At 38.8% G+C, this 22692-nt stretch overlaps 1 protein-coding gene and 1 pseudogene across 1 annotated transcript; both read right to left on the reverse strand.

Annotated features, from left to right (window-relative positions):
* Window positions 1-1174: 1174 nt before the first annotated feature.
* LOC118814031 lies at window positions 1175-16095 on the reverse strand (annotated as a pseudogene).
* Window positions 16096-17861: 1766 nt separating this feature from the next.
* Window positions 17862-21640, reverse strand: LOC118814032 (tripartite motif-containing protein 16-like). The gene is made up of 5 exons (XM_036579701.1): window positions 21527-21640; window positions 21093-21326; window positions 20821-20965; window positions 20121-20216; window positions 17862-18576 (listed from the first exon to the last, which is right to left on the reverse strand). The coding sequence occupies exons 1-5, from the start codon at window positions 21638-21640 to the stop codon at window positions 18044-18046; spliced, it is 1122 nt and encodes a 373-aa protein (XP_036435594.1). The 3' UTR covers window positions 17862-18043.
* Window positions 21641-22692: the final 1052 nt, after the last annotated feature.

The raw sequence follows: 22692 nt of genomic DNA on the forward strand, positions 1-22692 counted from the left end.
CTATGTATGCCAGTGTCAGTTTGTGTGTGTGTGTGTGTGTGTGTGTGTGTGTTTTACTGAGTACTGTATCATTTTTTTTTCATGGACATCCCTATGATGGGTGGAATTAACAAAAATGAAACATTGAAAATGAGGTGAATAGAAATGCATGTGAAATTAAAATTGCCAGTAGAAATGCACACAGATTGAATATTTAATTGATAGTTATTTCATTTGATAAAATCTGAACCACATTTTATCATTCATCACAAAGGTTGGCTTGAAAGGAATGAACAAAAACAGATATAAATGAAAGACTGAAGAGGTGTTTTTACAAAAGGAGTAATTTTTGACGTCTTCCAGCTTTTATCATTTTCATCATTTTATCATTATCGTTTGTTACTTGGTTTGTTCATCATTTAACGTTAGTCATTTTTTGTGATTTGGCTTGTTTATCGTTTATTTGATTGGACGGGGTAAAATAAACTGTACAAAGCAGAGGAAACGAAACTTTGATGTGAAGTTTGACGCAGACAGCTAGTAAGCACTGCTGAGTGCGTAGACAGCAGCAGTGGCACATCAGTGGTTGAATGAGAGTTAAATGATGAACCAAAAGTTAAATAATGAATAAACTAGTCAATAAATGAGCAACAAAAAAATAAATAAAAAAATGCTGCAGGATGCCAAAAATTATAGTGTCTCTCTCAAACAGTCCAGGCTGAAACACACCTTATAACTTCAGTGTGAATAAGCGGAGCTAAACTGCTGTAGGCTGAGTAAGTGGAAATATGTGAATGAGTTGATTCTTGTGACGTCACAGGGACAGTGAACTCAAAACAGGCTGTTTTTGCAGAATAGTCTGCGTGTCTGTACTGTGTGGACTGAGGAGTGAATGTTACGACTGAAACTTTAACGTAGTTTACATACGACATCAAACTCATTTATTTTAAAAGCGAGGGAGATTTGTCCGTGAGATGAACAATTTAAGATGATTTCACTGCTAAGATCGGCATAAAGATGTGTATGTTTGTGTTCTAACAAAGTAAAACTATAATATGAATACTGTGATTTAAATAAAACGTTCAGTTTATTTGTTTTATATTCACAACACTGAAATACACAGTGTAGGAGTCTAATAAAAGTACACACTCCAGTGTTTAATACATACAGGACAGATTTAATGCGGCTGCATTATTTAGTCGCCCACATACAACTGTAGATGAACACATGTTCGGCTTTTATTAGCATTTTAATTAAGATCATAGATCTGAAGGACATTACCATAAACACCATAAACTCTAAATCCGGGATAGAGGGGCTGAGTGAATGTGGTGTGGACTCTGTGGAGGAGGGTCATTGTGTCAGAGATGCTGTAGAAGGACAGAATTCCTGCACTGTGATCCACATACACTCCTATTCTGGAGGAGCTGTAGTTTACAGGGAGTTTAGACTCTTTATTACTGTGTCTGAAAAAGAAACTGGAGCCGGAGCAGAACAGACTCCAGGACTGATCATTAGAGCCAAATCCAGACTCATTATATCCTCCTTTCCTGCTGATGCCTTTATAAGACACTGCAATATTAACATAATTCATGCTTAACTCGACCTCCCAGTAACAGCGTCCAGTCAGACTTTCTCTACAGAGAACTTGCCACACTCCATCAAATCTCTCTGGATGATCAGGATGTGTTTGAGTCTGACGCATCACTGTTGCTTTTCTGTTCCTCTCAGACAGAGCGAGCTCTCTGTGTGCTGTGTTTGGATCCAGAGTGAGCTGACAGGAATCTGAAGGAGAGAAAAAACACCTTTAATACACTGACATGCAGCTAAAAGTGCTTAAAGTAGATGCAAATAAAGACACAACAAACACTCATCGATGTAAAAATCAAGGTAAACGTTAAGCTAAAGTAATAAAGTGGATTTTGAGTTGTTCAAACTGGTTAAAAGGTCATGAAGCCCAATGATCAAAAAGAACGGTAGAAAACAAAATAGAACGGAAAACTTTCTATTTACAATGAAGACAAACATAAAAAAAAATCTATTGTAATGGTTCAGAAGTCATGGTCAAATGTGTAAGCATTCTATGTTTTAGCTGCTCTAGAGCTGAAGTGTGACATCATCACTCTCAGCCAGTCCCACCATCTCGACAACGGTCAGTTAACACATCCTCTACAAGGAACACATTTAAATATGGCATTTTTCTGCACATTTTACAGCACAATTTCTACTTACTCACTGAGTTTAGCATATTTTAGAAAAAAAAATAGAAAACATGTGCCATTACATTTGCACCGGCCACATTTTATGTTTATTTCTTCCAGTAAATTCAGCAAATGAACAGTAATTTTGTATTAAAATGTGCAGAAGTGTGTTCTCTGTAGAGGATGTCCTTTAATGTCCTTTCACTAAGAAAATCAACAAATCATGTCCTTTGACTTGGACAGGGCGCCCAAACTTTTGCAAACGACTATGTTTTTCAGGTGTGTGTGAGGTCAGCGTGAGTAGGTTGTGGTTGAACATCTCAAGATCTTAAACTCAGTGTCCAGCAGAGGGGGCTATTTCACAAAACTGTGTGAAATCAATGATCAGACCCTGAACTCAGAGTCACAATAGAAAATGTTCATAACAGTGTTACAGTATATTACTGTAGTACTTTTGCCGTCTCTTACTTTTGGTGTCTCACTGATAATGTTTAGTAAATTCTGAATATGAACATAAAACAAGCTGCGTTTCTCCCAGACCACCAACCTGTGAGGAGATGAACTGCAGTACTGTGTCTAATTCTGGTTTGATATCGAGCAGCTGGAGGAGCTGAACTGAACTATTATTTATTAAATACATAATTACTGACCTTTGTTATTTTCTTACTTATATATGGAGAGTTTGTCACAAATTAATCATATCATTCATAGATGATGTTCATTCTTAATGAGATGAAGTGGCTTATAAGCTTCATGTTCATGTGATACTGAGTGAAGGAGACACAAATGTTTGAAAATGCTAATATTAGCTCAGTGGTAATGTTAGAATAATGAGTCTATGGACTGAAATGTCACTATAAAAGCTACATCATCATGATCTTTATCACTACACTGAGTCTGAACAACCTCTCAGGAGCCTCTGAAGAAACTGGAGCAGGAGATCACTGACAAGGAATAAATATGAAGATATAAAGGGTTTGGATGTAAATGTGTGAATGTGGTTGAGTAAATCTGTGATACTCACATTTCAGGAAGTCCTCTCTGGTCTTTGGCATCAGGGCATCAATAACTATTCAAAATGAAACAGATGCATTAAATTCTGTTTTAGTGAATTTATTTAAGATTAAACTTTTCAGATATTATTCACTCTACCTCCAGACACCACTTCCAGTTTCACTCGTTCCATCACTCCAGTCACAGCTTTCTTCAGGTCCTCCATGGAGAACTGTGGACTGATTGTGATACTGGGGTAAGTCTGCAGATTGAGGAGGAGCAGAGAGAGACTGGAAACTCTGCAGAGATGAAGAAACACACAGATGGAGATTTCTAGATAAAACAGCCCAAAGAGGGGAATTCCACAGCACTTCCAGTGGAAAGGCTGACACGCCTTCTGTAGATGATCAGAGTCAGTGATGTTACCTGGAGGAAATGGATGTGATCCTCTGAGTGTGAAAGCTGCTCCAGCTCAGCGTCTCTCCTCCTCAGATCAGCAATCTCCTGCTCCAGCTTCTTCAGGAGCTCTTCAGCCTGACTCAGTTCAGTCTTCTCCTGAGCTCTGATCAGCTCTTTCACCTCAGAGCGTCGTCTCTCGATGGACTCAATCAGTTCAGTAAAGATCTTCTCACTGTCCTCCACTGCTGCCTGTGCAGAGCGCTGTTAGGAGACACACAGAGAGGAGGGGCTTCATCTGAAGCAGCTCTTTCACTGACTTCTCCACAGTGGGGCTCAGTGGGGCTGGAACGCAGTCTATGTTCAGCTTCATACTATTCTTTTATGTTACTGATAGTAATGTTAGTAGACGGCTGCAACATTTCTGTTTTGGTTAAAATGAGCTCAGACTGAAAGCTGGGAAGCTCTGCTTTTGTTCAACATTGAGATTTAAATGAGATCTAAATGCATCTCAAGGCCAATGCGTGACAGTTGGCAGCCCTGCAATATAAGCTTATAATTGTTAAATAATTGTCCAACAGCAATTATTTCACATACTTTTAGTTTCTGCTTTGTTTTTGTTTTCATGTACATGCAAATGGGCTTTTTCATTTGAACTATGAAGCTGATATAATATTTATGCATTTAGATGTGAACTCTGTGGTTAACTTAGTGTTACAGTCTGCTAGCTTGGTGTTTTCTAGCTTGATAATCTCTTGTACAGTTAAGTTGTTCGCTCACATTATCATTTAGCTACACTTAAGCATACAGTCTGAGGGCACAATCACATTCTCTCTGTTATAATGAGAGCTGCTAACTGCAACAGGCGAATGTACATGTTTTATATACACTATATGGACAAAAGTATTGGGACACCTACACATTACACCTACAGGAGCTTTTATGACTGATGTTTGTCTACGAAGCCAAAAACAGACCAGCCCCTCCCTACCTGATGGCAATGGTCAAAACCCGAACTGCCCTTCAAGCTTCAACTACAGCTCGGCTTGACCCGCCATCCTTCAAGATGTGTGGAAGACAAGCATCAAGACTTTTCTCTGTCCTGGCACCCAGGTGGTGGAATGAACTCCCACTGGCTGTCTGAACAGCAGAGTCTCTCGCTGTCTTCAAACACAGACTGAAGACACATCTCTTTACACAGCACTGAGCACTGAGTTAAGTATTTATTGTAGTGTATTGTACTGCACTTACTGAAATGTATTGCACTGTGCTGTGTTTAATTCTGTTCTTTTTCTCTAGGTATCAACATGGGCTTTTGTTTCTATCAAAAGCTGAGTTTAGCACTAGCTTTCTCTCTTGCTCTGGATAAGAGCGTCTGCTAAATGCTGTAAATGTAAATGTAAAATGTAAATCAGTTTGACTTATTCTGCTGCCAGTGTTTGTCTATTGAGACTGCAAGGCTATGAGCTTCATTTTATCCATTTGTTAGCACTGGGTGTGGCTAAAACACCTGAACTCAATAACTAGGAGGGGTGTCCCAATACTTTTGTCCATATAGTGTATGTTTCATGAAATAGAAGAAAGAAACTACTTCTCAAGTTTGCAATGATTGTATGGATTTTTTTGAGTGTTGGGACAGATGTTACTGTTTAGGGGCCCAGACCTCACCTATGGCTCCACAGACCTGAAGACTGGCTCCACAAAGGAGCTAGATATTGGCTCCTTTAACAGCCAGCTGGTGTCTTCTCCTCTGGTCAGTTTACTCACCCTGATTGCCTTCACAGCCTGTCTCAGCTCCCGTAGATTATTCTCCGTCTGCTGGATTCTCTGCTGGAATTTCCTCTGATTCTCCACCAGCTGCGTCTGTAGATAAAATGCAACACATTTTATATTCCCATGCTGATTTATGAACTGGGCTTCTAACAACCACTTGAAACACAATAATCTGTGAATCTAACTATTTAAAATGCCATTTATGTAATACAATACTATATTAATAGGGGTTTTTCCAGAGATTTCCTTGTGTGTCCCACTGTGTTTGTCCATCACACATGCTGAGCTTTTATTACATAAATCAACTTTTGACCAGTGTGGCAGTGAAAGAAGTAACTTTAATGACACAAGATCTCTCTGAGTACAGATTGAGTGTTGTTTCTTTTTCTTTTTTAGCTTGAAAAAATCATACACATTAAATCACTTTTAAATGTTATCTGTCTTTCACTGTGTGTTATTCCAGCCGGGTGTGTCTGCCTGAGGTTCACTCACTGTGCTGCTTCAGATGTTTACAAACCGTTTATAGCAGGACTTTCAGTAAACTCTTACCTGTTTCTCAGATCTTTCTGCTGCAGCTGAAACTGTCCTATGACCACTGTGTTCATCCATTACAAACAAACTGCTGATCAGTGCGACAGAAAACCTCTAGAAGCTTATCATGAAGAGAGCAGATCTTCTCCTGCAGATTCACGGAGGCTTCAAGCAGTCTGTGCTTCTTTAATGCAGGAGATTCATAATGAGGCTGAATATGAGCTTCACAGTAAGAAGCCAGACACACCAGACAGAACTTAACAGCTTTGAGTTTTGATCCAGTGCAGACGTCACACTCCACATCTCCAGATCCAGCAGGAGATCCAGCAGGAGGAGCAGCTTGGAGCCTCGTCTTCCTCAGACCCTCAGCTAGTTCAGCCAGCATGGTGTTCTTGTTGAGAACAGGCCTTGGAGTGAAGCTGTGTCTGCACTGGGGGCAGCTGTAGACCCTCTCTGATCATCCTGAGCCCAGCAGTCCTTAATACAGTCCAGACAGAAGCTGTGTCCACAGGGAATAGTCACTGGATCCTTCAGTAGATCCAGACAGATCGGACAGTTGAAAGAGTCCAGAGTTTTTAGAGCGGCTTCTGCCATTTTACTGCACACAGAGACGAACAGAGCGAGCAGAGAAAGAGAGACTTTACTTTCGTTTCTCCGCTGATCTGTTCATTCTGTGGGAGTGACTCTCTGTACGTGTTTGAGCTCATGAACCAATGAGACTGAGAGAAAAGAACATGGATGAAAAACGGAGGACGGCATTAAAGTCACTCCACCAGCTGATGTCTGTTACATTACTGCTGCTTGTATCTGTGTGAGAGAGAAACACTGTCAGGTCTGTGATTGGACTGAAATGTGATCTGCAGATGTGATAAAAAGCACATTGATTCAAATCAAAGAATCAGAGTCATTTTATCTCTCAGTCTCCTGAATGTAGAAGCGAATATTCCCAGTCTTCAGTCTCGGTTCATCACAAGACTCACAGCCTTAAACCTGCAGTGACTGAATAAAACAGCATTACCAACATAAACCTGACACCAAAGATCTTCTTCAGCTTTATTAAGATCATGTAGCTCATCTGGGTCAATACACGCTGTAAATATGAAGGGAAGACCACAAGCTGCGTTTCTCCCAGACAGTGACAGATTTGGACCATTTCTATTGATCCATTCATCATGAAATTTCAACACAGTGTAAACAACAACTGGCTTTTCAGTTTCTGTTAAAATAAACAACTACAGAAACGGAGATTCAAGGTTTTGTCTCCACAGTGATGAAATGTTAGTAAGATCATTTCTATATTTCTGCTGTGGAATAATCTCTCACTGACAGAACAAATGTCTGAATGCTTTGTGTGTCAGAATCAGAATCAGAATCAGAATCAGAATCAGGCTTTATTGGTACATTCACTGCTGATGAGTGTAAAGACGTGAGTGAAGAAGCTTTTCTGGAATCTGCTGGTTTTAACCCTCATTAGACTGAAGCGTCTGCTGTTCTCAGCGTTGGACGTGTCCAGGTGGAGCAGGGTGGGCAGATTAACAGTGGTGGTCTTTCTGCAGAGCTAATGATGCTCTGTATCCTGTCTAAGTCGTGTTTGGTGTCAGAGCTGCAGACTGTAATGGAGGTGCTGATGACAGACTCTATGATCTCTGTGTGGAACTGAAGCAGCAGCAGGAAATATGAGCATCAAATCAACAGATGGATTTTACATCAACTCATTAAGAGCTTTTAAATCTGCACAGAGTCATTTCAGTGTGTTTTTACTCCAAATGTAAACCTTTACTTTTTACTGAGTCAGTGCTGTTTTAGCTTCACCTGCTACCCCTGAGAATGTCTATGAATATGAATGAATAATATGAAATTATTTAAACTATTTCTAGACATTTGTACTTGTGTTCATTAATACAGTGTAGTGAAATGATTTTGTCCCATTGGTGGACAGTTTTGCAAGTTTCATGCTTTAATATTGATATATTGACTATATTTAAGATGATTTCACTACTAAGATGTCATGTTTTGCAATGTTTGTGTTATAATAAAGCAACACCATCATAAGAATATTATGATTTTAATAAAATGTTCAGTTGATTTCAATTTTATATTCACACACTGAAATACAGAATAAAAGACATTTTAAATCTGACTTACATAAAAGTGCACATTCCAGTGTTTAGCACATAGAGGACAGATTTAAAGCTGCTGCATTATTCGCCGTTTTTAATAATCTGTCAGACGTTTTGTTTTTTTGGTCGCCCACATACGACTGTAGATGGAACACATGTTCAGCTTTTGCTTGCAGTTTAATTAAGATTACAGATCTGAAGAACATCACCACTATAACCATAAACCCCAAATCCGGGATAGAGGGGCTGAGTGAATGTGGTGTGGACTCTGTGGAGGAGGGTCATTGTGTCAGAGACGCTGTAGAAGGACAGAATTCCTGCACTGTGATCCACATACACTCCTATTCTGGAGGAGCTGGAGTTTACAGGGAGTTCAGACAGTTTATTATTGTGACTGAAAAAGAAACTGGAGCTGGAGCAGAACAGACTCCAGGACTGATCATCAGAGCCAAATCCAGACTTATTACCTTTCCTGCTGATGCCTTTATAAGACACTGCAATATTAACATAATTATTGCTAAACTTGACCTCCCAGTAACAGCGTCCAGTCAGACTCTCTCTACAGAGAACTTGCAGCACTACATCAAATCTCTCTGGATGATCAGGATGTGTTTGGGTCTTCTGCATTAATGTCACCTTTCTGTTCCTCTCAGAAAGAGTGAGATTTCTGTGTACAGTGTTTCGATCCAGAGTGAGCTGACAGGAATCTGATGGAGGAGAGAAAAATAAAATTAGTACTATTTCTTAAAACTATTTGTGCAAATAAAGACACAAAACAAAATCACTCATTAAAATAAATATCAAGGTCAGTTTTAAGCAGTACTGAGTAAACATGGCATCCAGTGAATAAAAGGAGCAGAAGCAATAACAGAATACAGAACAGAACAGAACTAGAAAAGACTGGTTTTGTTTACATGGAAGGCAAATTTAAAAATATAAAAACAAATCATTTACATGAATCTGTTTTTAATTTGTTTTTAATCGTCCAGAAGAACCAAATGTGTAAGCATTTTACATTTTAGCTGCTCTAGAGCTGAAGTGTGACATCATCACTCTCAACCAATCCCACCATCTCAACAACTGGCAGTTACAGCTGCTGCTCCAGTTCATGAAGTGAATGTAGTAAAATGAGGATTTTCACCAAAGACTGATGTGTTGATTCTGAAATATAGTTATGATGTATGAAGTTCTACATACAGTTGATGTACAGTGGAAAAAGTATGAACACCCTCAGGTTCATTACATGCTTTGTTGATTGTCTAAGTGAAAATAAGTGAACACACCTTCTTCAAAGAACACAGATAAATATGACATTTTTCTGCACATTTTAGTGCACAATTTCTATTTATTTGCTGAATTCAGCATTTTTCAGGGAAAAAATAAACATTTTGCACGACAATCTTTTGCACAGACCACATTTTTTTTCCGTTTCAGTAAATGAACAGTAACTGTGTATTAAAGCATGTTGAAGGATGATCTCTGTGGAGGATGTTCACTTACTGTCACTTAGAAAATCAACTAAACATGTAATTTGACAAGAGGCACCCAAACCTTTGTGTACCACTGTATGTTCTTCCAGGTGTGTGAGGTCAGTGTGAGCAGGGTGTGTGGCTGAACTTCTCTAGATCTAAAACTCAGAGGGAGCTGTTTCAATAAAGAGTGAAATCAGTGATCTGACCCTGAACTCAGAGTCACACTGCAACAGAAAATGATCATACAAGTGTTAAACTATATTAATATGACATGTTTGTAGTCCCTTAAGGAAATGTCTCACTGATAATGTTAATCAGTTCTGAATATGAACATAAAATCACAATCTGCATTTCCCATCCAGTGAAGCTGCAGGAGCTGAACTGCAGTATTGTGTCTAATTCTGGTTTGATATCGAGCAGCTGGACGAGCTGAACAGAACTACTGACTTTTAAACAAAGAACTACTGACCTTTTTATTTTCTTACTTATATATGGAGAGTTTGTCACAAAAATATCATTCATAGATGACTTTCATTCATAAATTGATACAGTGGCTTATAAACTTCATGTTCATGTGATACTGAGTGAAGGAGATACAAATGTTTAATAATACCTTTTTAATAACAGATTAGTAGTAACGAACAATGAGTCTATGGACTGAAATGTCACTATAAAAGCTTCATCATCATGATCTTTAGCCTGTATATCAGAGCATTCTTCATAGCTTCTGAAGAAACTGGAGCAGGACACTGCGGAAAAGGAATAAATATAAAGATATAAAGGGTTTGGATGTAAATGTGTGTACTAGCCTTGGGCCGATAAACAATATTGTCGAATATCGCGATAATTTCAACGACTGACGATATTAAGTAAATCATCATTTTTTTATCGTGTACCCTTGCCTTGTGACTTTTTTAGCGTTTTAGCGTTTCAGTCTGGCAAAGAATGGTGGGTATATGCAAATGAAACACTCCGCTACATGTGACCTTCTCCCTAGACGATGAAAAATGGATGAGCTTGTACGAAGAAGGGTGTTACCGTGCCAGTTTGGCAATATTTTGGGTTCCAATCAGACAAACACGGAGAACCGTTTGGTGTTAACAGTGTTACATGCCGTCTATGCAGAAAACTGATCATCACCAAAGACGGCAATACTACCAGTTTACAAGCACATCTCAGGATACATCATCCAACTCAGTATGCTAAACTGGGTCCGGCACATAGAGAAGGCAGTTTGTCAAATCAATCAACAAACACAAGTGCTTCCGGAAAACGTACAAAGTACAAACGTTACACCGCAAAGTCACGAGATTGCACTACCAGTGTAACCCGTTACATAGTGAAGGTCTGCTGCCATTCAGTCACCATTTCACCTGCCACACAGGTGAAAAGTCATCATTCAGAGAAATGTTACGGACCTGGAATCCACCGTATGAGCTGCCAAGCCGTAAGTAATTCAGCAAGACAGCGGTGCCTGAGATGTATGATAATGTTAATTGTGTATGAAAGAATTTAAGTGAATCTTAATTCTGGAAAAAACAAAGTTAAAGAAGAAATAATAATAATAATAGAAGAAGAAGAATTATAATAATAACTATTATTATTATTATTATTTCTTCTTTAACTTTGTTTTTTCCAGAATTAAGATTCACTGCTATAATTCTGCTTTTGTGTTCCACTGAGATGCAGCAGTTCACTTACATAGGCAGCAATAAAATGATCACGTGACTGAAACAGATGAAAGGCCCGCTCACTTGGGGTTTCTTCGTAAATTAATTTTTAACATGATAATATCGTTTATCACGATAATTCTGGGGGCGATAATCGTTTGTCTAAATTTACATTATCGCCCAAGCCTAGTGTGTAGGTGGTACAGTGAATCTGTGATACTCACATTTCAGGAAGTCCTCTCTGGTCTTGGGTTCAGGTAACTGATGGGTTTCTTGTGGTTTCTGCCAAGTATCAGGCGTCATGGGTGAAGATACAATCCCTGAAAATGCAGGAAAATCTTACACAGCAGCCACAAAGCAAAACTTTATTCATCTATCAAATTATATATAATCATATAATTATGAATATAAATATGGTGTCATTTATCAGATTATATGAGTAGCCAATGGTCAGTGGAACAGAAATAGACATTATAATGATAATAAAAATCTCAGCTAAAATACAAATCTGTCTTTAAAATGTGTAGTTTGGTATTTTGAAGCTCCAATAAAACTAAAGTTTGTTCTATAAGACGTCTATGTGACTGTGATCCTCTAGACTTGGATTTGTTAGAAATTCTGACGAATCTGACATGAAATGACATTACAGACTTTCTAAAATTAAGATAAAAGAAATCATATTCTAGGGCGGCACGGTGGCGCTGTCGCCTCACAGCAAGAATGGCTTGGGTTCGATTCCTGGCCGGGTGACCAGGGTCCCTTCTGTGTGGAGTTTGCCTGTTCTCCCCGTGTCTGCGTGGGTTTCCTCCCACAGTCCAAAAACATGCAGTCAGGCCAACTGGACATGCTAAATTGCCCCTAGGTGTGAATGTGTCTGTCTGTCTGCCCTGCGATGGACTGGCGACCTGTCCAGGGTGTATCCTGCCTTCCGCCCAATGACAGCTGGGATAGGCTCCAGCACCCCACTGCGACCCAGAAGGATAAGCGGTTTAGATGATGTATGTATGTTTTATTATTATTATTTCTTCTTTAACTTTGTTTTTTTCAGAATTAAGATTCACTGCTATAATTCTGCTTTTGTGTTCCACTGAGATGCAGCAGTTCACTTACATAGGCGGCAATAAAATGATCACGTGACTGAAACAGATGAAAGGCCCGCTCACTTGGGGTTTCTTCGTAAATTAATTTTTAACATGATAATATCGTTTATCACGATAATTCTGGGGGCGATAATCGTTTGTCTAAATTTACATTATCGCCCAAGCCTAGTGTGTAGGTGGTACAGTGAATCTGTGATACTCACATTTCAGGAAGTCCTCTCTGGTCTTTGGTTCAGGTAACTGATGGGTTTCTTGTGGTTTCTGCCAAGTATCAGGCGTCATGGATGAAGATACAATCCCTGAAAATGCAGGAAAATCTTACACAGCAGCCACAAAGCAAAACTGTATTCATCTACCAAATTATATATAATCATATAATTATAAATATAAATATGTTGTCATTTATCAGATTATATGAGTAGCCAATGGTCAGTGGAACAGAAATAAACATTATAACGATAATAAAAATCTCGGCTAAAATACAAATCTGTCTTTAAAATGTGTAGTTTGGTATTTTGAAGCTCCAATAAAGCTAAAGTCTATTCTATAAGACGTCTATGTGACTGTGATCCTCTAGACTTGGATTTGTTAGACATTCTGACGAATCTGACATGAAATGACATTACGGACTTTCTAAAATTAAGATAAAAGAATTATATTCTCTTTTTTAGGATTAACACATAATTCATTCTACCTCCAGAGAACTTGACTATTTCTGGTTTCACTCGTTCCATCACTGCAGTCACAGCTTTCTTCAGGTCCTCCATGGAGAACTGTGGACTGATTGTGATACGGGGTAAGTCTGCAGATTGAGGAGGAGCAGAGAGAGACTGGAAACTCTGCAGAGATGAAGAAACACAGATTTAGCTTTTTAGAGCTGAGAAATTTGCAGCACTTCCAGTGGAAAGAGGGACACGCCTTCTGTAGATGATCAGAGAGTCAGTGATGTTACCTGGAGGAAATGGATGTGATCCTCTGAGTGTGAAAGCTGCTCCAGCTCAGCGTCTCTCCTCCTCAGATCAGCAATCTCCTGCTCCAGCTTCTTCAGGAGCTCTTCAGCCTGACTCAGTTCAGTCTTCTCCTGAGCTCTGATCAGCTCTTTCACCTCAGAGCGTCGTCTCTCAATGGACTCAATCAGTTCAGTAAAGATCTTCTCACTGTCCTCCACTGCTGCCTGTGCAGAGCGCTGTTAGGAGACACACAGAGAGGAGGGGCTTCATCTGAAGCAGCTCTTTCACTGACTTCTCCACAGTGGGGCTCAGTGGGGCTGGAAAGTGACCCAACACTGGGCTCCTCACTGGCTGACTGGAGGAGAGTGGTCAGCTGGTGTCTTCTCCTCTGGTCAGTATACTCACCCTGAGATTGTCCATAGCCTGTCTCAGCTCCTGCAGTTTATTCTCCGTCTGCTGGATTCTCTGCTGGAATTTCCTCTGATTCTCCACCAGCTGCTTCTGTAGACAAAATACAACAAAACTTCATGTGTCACATTTACATGCTGACTGTTGTTCTCTTTACAACCACTTGGGAAACATATTCATAAAATGAGTCTATCTATGAGTGTAACTGTATTCTAATAATCTTCTTCAGAATTTGTTTTATGATCACGATGTTCAGCCAAGGATGCAGCAAAGTTTTAAATAAGTGAAAAAAGAATGTTTTGAAGAGAGTTTCGAAAGAGAAAACTGTATCATCTATACGCTCCTCTGTCTTATTTACTGTCTTTCATGGAAACCACTAATACCGAGGGAGGGGTTATCATACACACACACCCACACTCAAATGACTGGTCTTTTTTTCTGAAATCGTTTAGAAATTATAGCTAATGTTGGCTCTTATTTTGTTACAGTGAAAAATTTAAAAAAAGTTATATTTTAGAACATTTATTTATCTGAGCCAAACCAGTCTGTGTGGTATATACAGGGCCGGGTATGGGCTTTTCAGGATCCAGAAGCAAAGCTTTGTTCTGATCCTGATTCCAAACCACGCCCACCTTAGCATTTCACTCCATGTAATGACAATGACACAGGCTTTATTTAAGTACAGTTTAAATCCAGCTCTTTTAACTCATTAGAAGTTAATTTGTTTTGGTCTGACTTTTTAAGAATGTCTTACATTTCATAACGTTTTACAGACACAGTGCATCACCTTATACACTACCAGTCTCACGTCTCTCACTGTGTTTTATTACAGCTGGGTGTCTGACTGAACTTCATTCTACAGTTTATTCATGATTATATATGAATATATGGATCCAAACTGCAGTAACACAGAAAAATATATTTTAATAAACAATTAATTATTAAGACCACAGACCTTTACAAGTACAATGTTAGGCTCCATTTAAACGGATTTAAAAGGCTCCATTTAATCAGCTAAATATATGCGAAATCATCATTTATAGAGTAGTTTGTATTTAATGTGTCTTTTTGTGTTATTTAATGTATTTTTTCTTGATTCCTTTTAAAGTGAAGCTGAAAGATTTAGATCCATGAGTTTTATTTATTAAAAAACTTTATCAATAAATTTGCTGCCTCATGTTTTTATGTCACTACCAAAATTTTGGGAGTTTTAATTTTAGCCACATCCCTGCATTTTAGAGCAGGACGTGAGACGGTATTCCTGTCCCTCATGGCTACATGGTGAGCAGTTAGATCTTATTGTTTTGAAGTAAATGTGTCCAAAAGTTTGAAAATCAGTGTTTAACATTAAGTGTCTTCTGCAAGTAAATAAAATTTTTGTGCTTTAATGAAAAATATTATGATTTTGTGTGTCCAACTGTTTGAAGCTGTGTTTGCTAGTCATGGACTGGCTGGTGTTTTTGCTCAAAATGAGCTAAAAATTGTTATTTTTCTGTACTTTTTTAACATTGTCACTTTAGTACAGCGATATTCCAGCCATGGTTCCCCATCCTGAACTGTTCTACTACCTCCACTCCAGAACTTATACACTCACACCACGAGTGTATCCACATGTATCTAAGGCTGTATTGCACCTTGCACATTTCTCTTTCTGTAAATATGCTGGATATTTCTATTTTATTTTATCTCATACTGTTTTCTCACCTTCCATAAATGTTTAACACACACTTTATACACTACCAGTCCCACATCTATCAGTGTGTTTATTACAGCTGGGTAACTGACTGAACTTCACTCACTGTGCTGCTTCAGATGCTGACAAACCAGCTACTGCAGGACTTTCAGTGAATTCTTACCTGTTTCTCAGATCTTTCTGCTGCAGCTGAAACTGTCTTATGACCACTGTGTTCATCCATTACACACAAATAACAAACAAACTGCTGATCTGTGTGACAGAAAAACTCCAGCAGTTTGTCGTGAAGAGAGCAGATCTTCTCCTGCAGATTCATGGAGGCTTCAACCAGTTTGTGCTTCTTTAATGCAGGAGATTCATAGTGAGGCTGAATATGAGCTTCACAGTAAGAAGCCAGACACACCAGACAGGACTTAACAGCTTTGAGTTTTGATCCAGTGCAGACGTCACACTCCACATCTCCAGATCCAGCAGGAGATCCAGCAGGAGGAGCAGCTTGGAGCCTCGTCTTCCTCAGACCCTCAGCTAGTTCAGCCAGCATGGTGTTCTTGTTGAGAACAGGGCTTGGAGTGAAGCTGTGTCTGCACTGGGGGCAACTGTAGACCCCCCTCTGATCATCCTGAGCCCAGCAGTCCTTAATACAGTCCAGACAGAAGCTGTGTCCACAGGGAATAGTCACTGGATCCTTCAGTAGATCCAGACAGATCGGACAGTTGAAAGAGTCCAGAGTTTTTAGAGCGGCTTCTGCCATTTTACTGCACACAGAGACGAACAGAGCGAGCAGAGAAGGAGAGACTTTACTTTCGTTTCTCCGCTGATCTGTTCATTCTATGGGAGTGACTCTCTGTACGTGTTTGAGCTCATGAACCAATGAGACTGAGAGAAAAGAACATGGATGAAAAACGGAGGACGGCATTAAAGTCACTCCACCAGCTGATGTCTGTTACATTACTGCTGCTTGTATCTGTGTGAGAGAGAAACACTGTCAGGTCTGTGATTGGACTGAAATGTGATCTGCAGATGTGATAAAAAGCACATTGATTCAAATCAAAGAATCAGAGAGTCATTTTATCTCTCAGTCTCCTGAATGTAGAAGCGAATATTCCCAGTCTTCAGTCTCGGTTCATCACAAGACTCACAGCCTTAAACCTGCAGTGACTGAATAAAACAGCATTACCAACATAAACCTGACACCAAAGATCTTCTTCAGCTTTATTAAGATCATGTAGTTCATCTGGGTCAATACACGCTGTAAATATGAAGGGAAGACCACAAGCTGCGTTTCTCCCAGACAGTGAAGCAGCGCCACCAGCCTGTGAGGAGGTGAACTGCAGTATTGTGTCTGATGCTGGTCTGATATCGAGCAGCTGAACTGAACTATTTACTCTTAATCTAATCTGCAGTGACTGTGTAATCTGGATATTCTGATCAGCGCATTCACTTTGATCTGGTTTATTCATTTGAATGTCCTCATTTAAATCGTGTTGACTATAATTAGAACTGCAGCTCTGCTATTTAAACATTCTGCGGTTTTAAACTGTGATTTTAATATAAACACATTTAATCTCTTACAAAATGAGGAGGAAAAAGACCTTCATCATTTTGAATGGAACTGAATGGACGAAGTAGTTTTGGACCATTTCTATTGATCCATTCATCATGAAATTTCAACACAGTGTAAACAACAACTGGCCTTTTCAGTTTCTGTTAAAATAAACAACTACAGAAACGGAGATTCAAGGTTTTGTCTCCACAGTGATGAAATGTTAGTAAGATCATTTCTATATTTCTGCTGTGGAATAATCTCTCACTGACAGAACAAATGTCTGAATGCTTTGTGTGTCAGAATCAGAATCAGAATCAGGCTTTATTGGTACATTCACTGCTGATGAGTGTAAAGACGTGAGTGAAGAAGCTTTTCTGGAATCTGCTGGTTTTAACCCTCATTAGACTGAAGCATCTGCCCGAGAGGAGGAGCTGAAACAGGTGATGGTCAGGATGAGAGGGGTCAGTGATGATTTTCTCTGTCCTCTTCTCAGTTCTGGACGTGTCCAGGTGGAGCAGTGTGGGCAGATTAACAGTGGTGGTCTTTCTGCAGAGCTAATGATGCTCTGTATCCTGTCTAAGTCGTGTTTGGTGTCAGAGCTGCAGACTGTAATGGAGGTGCTGATGACAGACTCTATGATCTCTGTGTGGAACTGAAGCAGCAGCAGGAAATATGAGCATCAGATCAACAGATGGATTTTACATCAACTCATTAAGAGCTTTTAAATCTGCACAGAGTCATTTCAAATGTAAACCTTTACTGTTTACTGAGTCAGTGCTGTTTTAGCTTCACCTGCTACCCCTGAGAATGTCTATGAATATGAATGAATAATATGAAATTATTTAAACTATTTCTAGACATTTGTACTTGTGTTCATTAATACAGTGTAGTGAAATGATTTTGTCCCATTGGTGGACAGTTTTGCAAGTTTCATGCTTTAATATTGATATATTGACTATATTTAAGATGATTTCACTACTAAGATGTCATGTTTTGCAATGTTTGTGTTGTAATAAAGCAACACCATCATAAGAATATTATGATTTTAATAAAATGTTCATAAAAGCACATATTCCATAGTGTTTAACACATACAGGACAGATTTAAAGCGGCTGCATTATATGTTGTTTAATAATCTGTCAGATTCTTTGTTTTTTAAGTCGCACACATACGACTGTAGATGGAACACATGTTCAGCTTTTATAAGTATTTTAATTAAGATCACAGATCTGAAGATATTCATCATAATCATAAAGCCCAAATCCAGGACAGAGGGGCTGAGTGAATGTGGTGTGGACTCTGTGGAGGAGGGTCATTGAGTCAGAGACGCTGTAGAAGGACAGAATTCCTGCACTGTGATCCACATACACTCCTATTCTGGAGGAGCTGGAGTTTACGGGGAGTTTAGACTCTTTATTATTGTGTTTGAAAGAGAATCTGGAGCCCCAGCAGATCAGACACCAGGACTGATCATTAGAGCCAAATCTAGACTCATTATATCCTCCTTTCCTACTGATGCCTTTATAAGACACTGCAATATAAACATAATTCCTGCTAAACTCGACCTCCCAGTAACAGCGTCCAGTCAGACTTTCTCTACAGAGAACTTGCCAAGCTTCATCAAATCTCTCTGGATGATCAGGATGTTTTTGGGTCTCCCGCATAAATGTCACTTTTCTGTTCCTCTCAGTCAGAGCGAGATTTCTGTGTACTGTGTTTGGATCCAGAGTGAGCTGACAGGAATCTGATGGAGGAGAGAAAATAAAATTAGTCCTATTTCTTCAAAACTATTTGTGCAAATAAAGACACAAAACAAAATCACTCATTAAAATAAATATCAAGGTCAGTTTTAAGCAGTACTGAGTAAACATGGCGTCCAGTGAATAAAAGGAGCAGAAACAATAACAGAATACAGAACAGAACAGAACTAGAAAAGACTGGTTTTGTTTACATGGAAGGCAAATTTAAAAACATAAAAACAAATCATTTATATGAATCTGTTTTTAATTAGTTTTTAATTGTCCAGAAGAACCAAATGTGTAAGCATTTCACATTTTAGCTGTTCTAGAGCTGAAGTGTGACATCATCACTCTCAACCAATCCCACCAACTGGCAGTTACAGCTGCTGCTCCAGTTCATGAATTGAATGTAGTAAAATTATGATTTTCACCAAAGACTGATGTGTTGATTCTGAAATATAGTTATGATGTATGAATTTCTACATACAGTTGATGTACAGTGGAAAAAGTATGAACACCCTCAGGTTCATTACATGCTTTGTCGATTCTCTAAGTGAAAATAAGTGAACACACCTTCTTCAAAGAACACAGATAAATATGACATTTTTCTGCACATTTTAGTGCACAATTTCTATTGATTTGCTGAGTTTAGCATTTTTCATTTTTTTGCACGACAATCTTTTGCACAGACCAATTGTTTTTCCGTTTCAGTAAATGAACAGTAACTGTGTATTAAAGCATGTTGAAGGATGATCTCTGTGGAGGATGTTCACTTACTGTCACTTAGAAAATCAACTAAACATGTAATTTGACAAGAGGCACCCAAACCTTTGTGTACGACTGTATGTTCTTCCAGGTGTGTGCGGTCAGTGTGAGCAGGGTGTGTGGCTGAACTTCTCTAGATCTAAAACTCAGAGGGAGCTGTTTCACTAAAGAGTGAAATCAGTGATCTGACCCTGAACTCAGAGTCACACTGCTACAGAAAATGATCATACAAGTGTTAAACTATATTAATATGACATGGTTGTTGTCCCTTAAGGAAATGTCTCACTGATAATGTTAATCAGTTCTGAATATGAACATAAAATCACAATCTGCATTTCCCATCCAGTGAAGCTGCAGGAGCTGAACTGCAGGACTGTGTCTAATTCTGGTTTGATATCCAGCAGCTGGACGAGCTGAACAGAACTACTGACTTTTAAACAAAGAACTACTGACCTGTTTATTTTCTTACTTATATATGGAGAGTTTGTCGCAAATGAAAAATATCATTCATAGATGACATTTATTCATAAATTGATACAGTGGCTTATAAGCTTCATGTTCATGAGATACTGAATGAAGGAGACACAAATGTTTGAAAATGCTTTTTTTAATATTAGCTCAGTGGTAATGTTAGAATAACGAGTCTATGGACTGAAATGTCACTATAAAAGCTACATCATCATGATATTTAGCCTGTATATCAGCTGACAAGGAATAAATATAAAGATATAAAGGTTTTGGATGTAAATGTGTGTCTGTGGTTGAGTAAATCTGTGATACTCACATTTCAGGAAGTCCTCTCTGGTCTTTGGTTCAGGTAACTGATGGATTTCTTGTGGTTTCTGCCAAGTATCAGGCGTCATGGATGAAGATACAATCCCTGAAAATGAAGGAAAATCTTACACAGCAGCCACAAAGCAAAATCACACATTGGTGTTTAATCTGTGTAGCAAAAGATAAAGTGTAGAGTGTCCCTGAAGGTGGTCAGTGAAATGGACAAAGACCTTATGGTAAGATTAGGTGTGGTTTGTAGGGGAACAAACACTAGTATTTTTGAAATTATTTGTTTCAGTGAAGCTCAGATACGAGCAGTAAAAGGTCAGTGAATAGGTTTAACATTATAGTGGTAACTATGTAAAAATCTTGGACAAACAACAAATATTGTGGTGTTGCTGGCATCATAAAGCTCCAATAACACTAAAGTTAGTTATAGGAGAAATATGTATGACTGTGTTCTTTTTTCTAGACTTAAAGAGTTTGGAGAGACGTTTGAGAAATTCTGCCAAATCTGAATGATATATCATTATGGCCACATCATATGAAATATATGGTATTATGGAAAACTGAAAATGAAGATAAACTATTCATTCATTCTACCTCCAGAGAACTTGACATGAAATTGTATTACAGACTATTAAAATGAAGATGATTAAGGAATTATATTCTCTTCTTTAGGATTAATCATTATATATAATTCATTCTACCTCCAGAGAACTTGACTATTTCTGGTTTAACTTGTTCCATCACTCCAGTCACAGCTTTCTTCAGGTCCTCCATGGAGAACTGTGGACTAATTGTGATACAGGGTAAGTCTGCAGATTGAGGAGGAGCAGTGAGAGACTGGAAACTCTGCAGAGATGAAGAAACACACAGATGGAGATTTCAAGATAAAACAGCCCAAAGAGGGGAAATCCACAGCACTTCCAGTGGAAAGGCTGACACGCCTTCTGTAGATGATCAGAGTCAGTGATGTTACCTGGAGGAAATGGATGTGATCCTCTGAGTGTGAAAGCTGCTCCAGCTCAGCGTCTCTCCTCCTCAGATCAGCAATCTCCTGCTCCAGTTTCTTCAGGAGCTCTTCAGTCTGACTCAGTTCAGTCTTCTCCTGAGCTCTGATCAGCTCTTTCACCTCAGAGCGTCGTCTCTCAATGGACTCAATCAGTTCAGTAAAGATCTTCTCACTGTCCTCCACTGCTGCCTGTGCAGAGTGCTGTTAGGAGACACACAGAGAGGAGGGGCTTCATCTGAAGCAGCTCTTTCACTGACCTCTCCACAGTGGGGCTCAGTGGGGCTGGAAAGTGACCCAACACTGGGCTCCTCACTGGCTGACTGGAGGAGAGCTCTGACTGAGAGCTGAAATGGCTCCTCCAGTGGTCAGCTGGTGTCTTCTCCTCTGGTCAGTATACTCACCCTGAGATTGTCCATAGCCTGTCTCAGCTCCTGCAGTTTATTCTCCGTCTGCTGGATTCTCTGCTGGAATTTCCTCTGATTCTCCACCAGCTGCTTCTGTAGACAAAACTTCATGTGTCACATTTACATGCTGACTGTTGTTCTCTTTACAACCACTTGGGAAACATATTCATAAAATGAGTTTATCTATGAGTGTAACTGTATTCTAATAATCTTTCTTCAGAATTTGTTTTATGATCACAATGTTCAGCCAAGGATGCAACAAAGTTTTAAATAAGTGAAAAAAGAATGTTTTGAAGAGAGTTTCGAAAGAAAACTGTATCATCTATACGCTCCTCTGTCTTATTTACTGTCTTCCATGGAAACCACTAATAACGAGGGAGGGGTTATCATATACACACACCCACACTCAAATGACTGGTCTTTTTTTCTGAAATCATTTAGAAATTATAGCTAATTTTGGCTCTTATTTTGTTACAATAAGCATTAAAAAAGTTATATTTTAGAACATTTATTTATCTGAGCCAAACCAGTCTGTGTGGTATATACAGGGCCGGCTATGGGCTTTTCAGGATCCAGAAGCAAAGCCTTGTTCTGCTCCTGATTCCAAGCCACGCCCACCTCAGCATTTCACTCCATGTAATAACAATGACACAACCCTTGTTTAAGTACAGTTTAAATCCACACAGTGCATCACCTTACACACTACCAGTCTCATGTCTCTCACTGTGTTTTATTACAGCTGGGTGTCTGACTGAACTTCATTCCAAAGTTTATTCATGATTATATATGAATATATGGATCAAACTGCAATAACACAGAAAAATATATTTTAATAAAACAATTAATTATTAAGACCACAGACCTTTACAAGTACAATGTTAGGCTCCATTTAAACGTAAGGTGTTCATTAGGACAGTAATCAGCTAAATATATACAAAATCACCATTTATAGAGTAGTTTGTATTGAATGTGTCTTTTTGTGTTATTTAATGTATTCTTTCTTGATTCCTTTAAAGTGAAGCTGAAAGATTTAGATCCATGAGTTTTATTTATAAAAAAACTTTATCAATAAATTTGCTGCCTCATGTTTTTATGTCACTACCAAAACACAAAGAGTTTTAGTTCATAGCTGGAGTTTTAATTTTAGCTACACTCCTACATTT

This window comes from Colossoma macropomum, unplaced genomic scaffold (assembly GCF_904425465.1).
Source record: "Colossoma macropomum unplaced genomic scaffold, Colossoma_macropomum, whole genome shotgun sequence".
Classification (NCBI taxonomy): Eukaryota; Metazoa; Chordata; class Actinopteri; order Characiformes; family Serrasalmidae; genus Colossoma; species Colossoma macropomum.

Excerpts from the sequence above, each read along its gene's own strand:
- LOC118814032 (XM_036579701.1), bottom strand. The coding sequence starts at position 21,640 with ATGAAGTTTTGTCTACAGAAGCAGCTGGTGGAGAATCAGAGGAAATTC. Across the intron at positions 21,327-21,526 it reads AGGCTATGGACAATCTCAGG|CACTCTGCACAGGCAGCAGT; the intron begins GTGAGTATACTG and ends GTCTCCTAACAG. Across the intron at positions 20,966-21,092 it reads ATCACATCCATTTCCTCCAG|AGTTTCCAGTCTCTCACTGC; the intron begins GTAACATCACTG and ends TCATCTCTGCAG.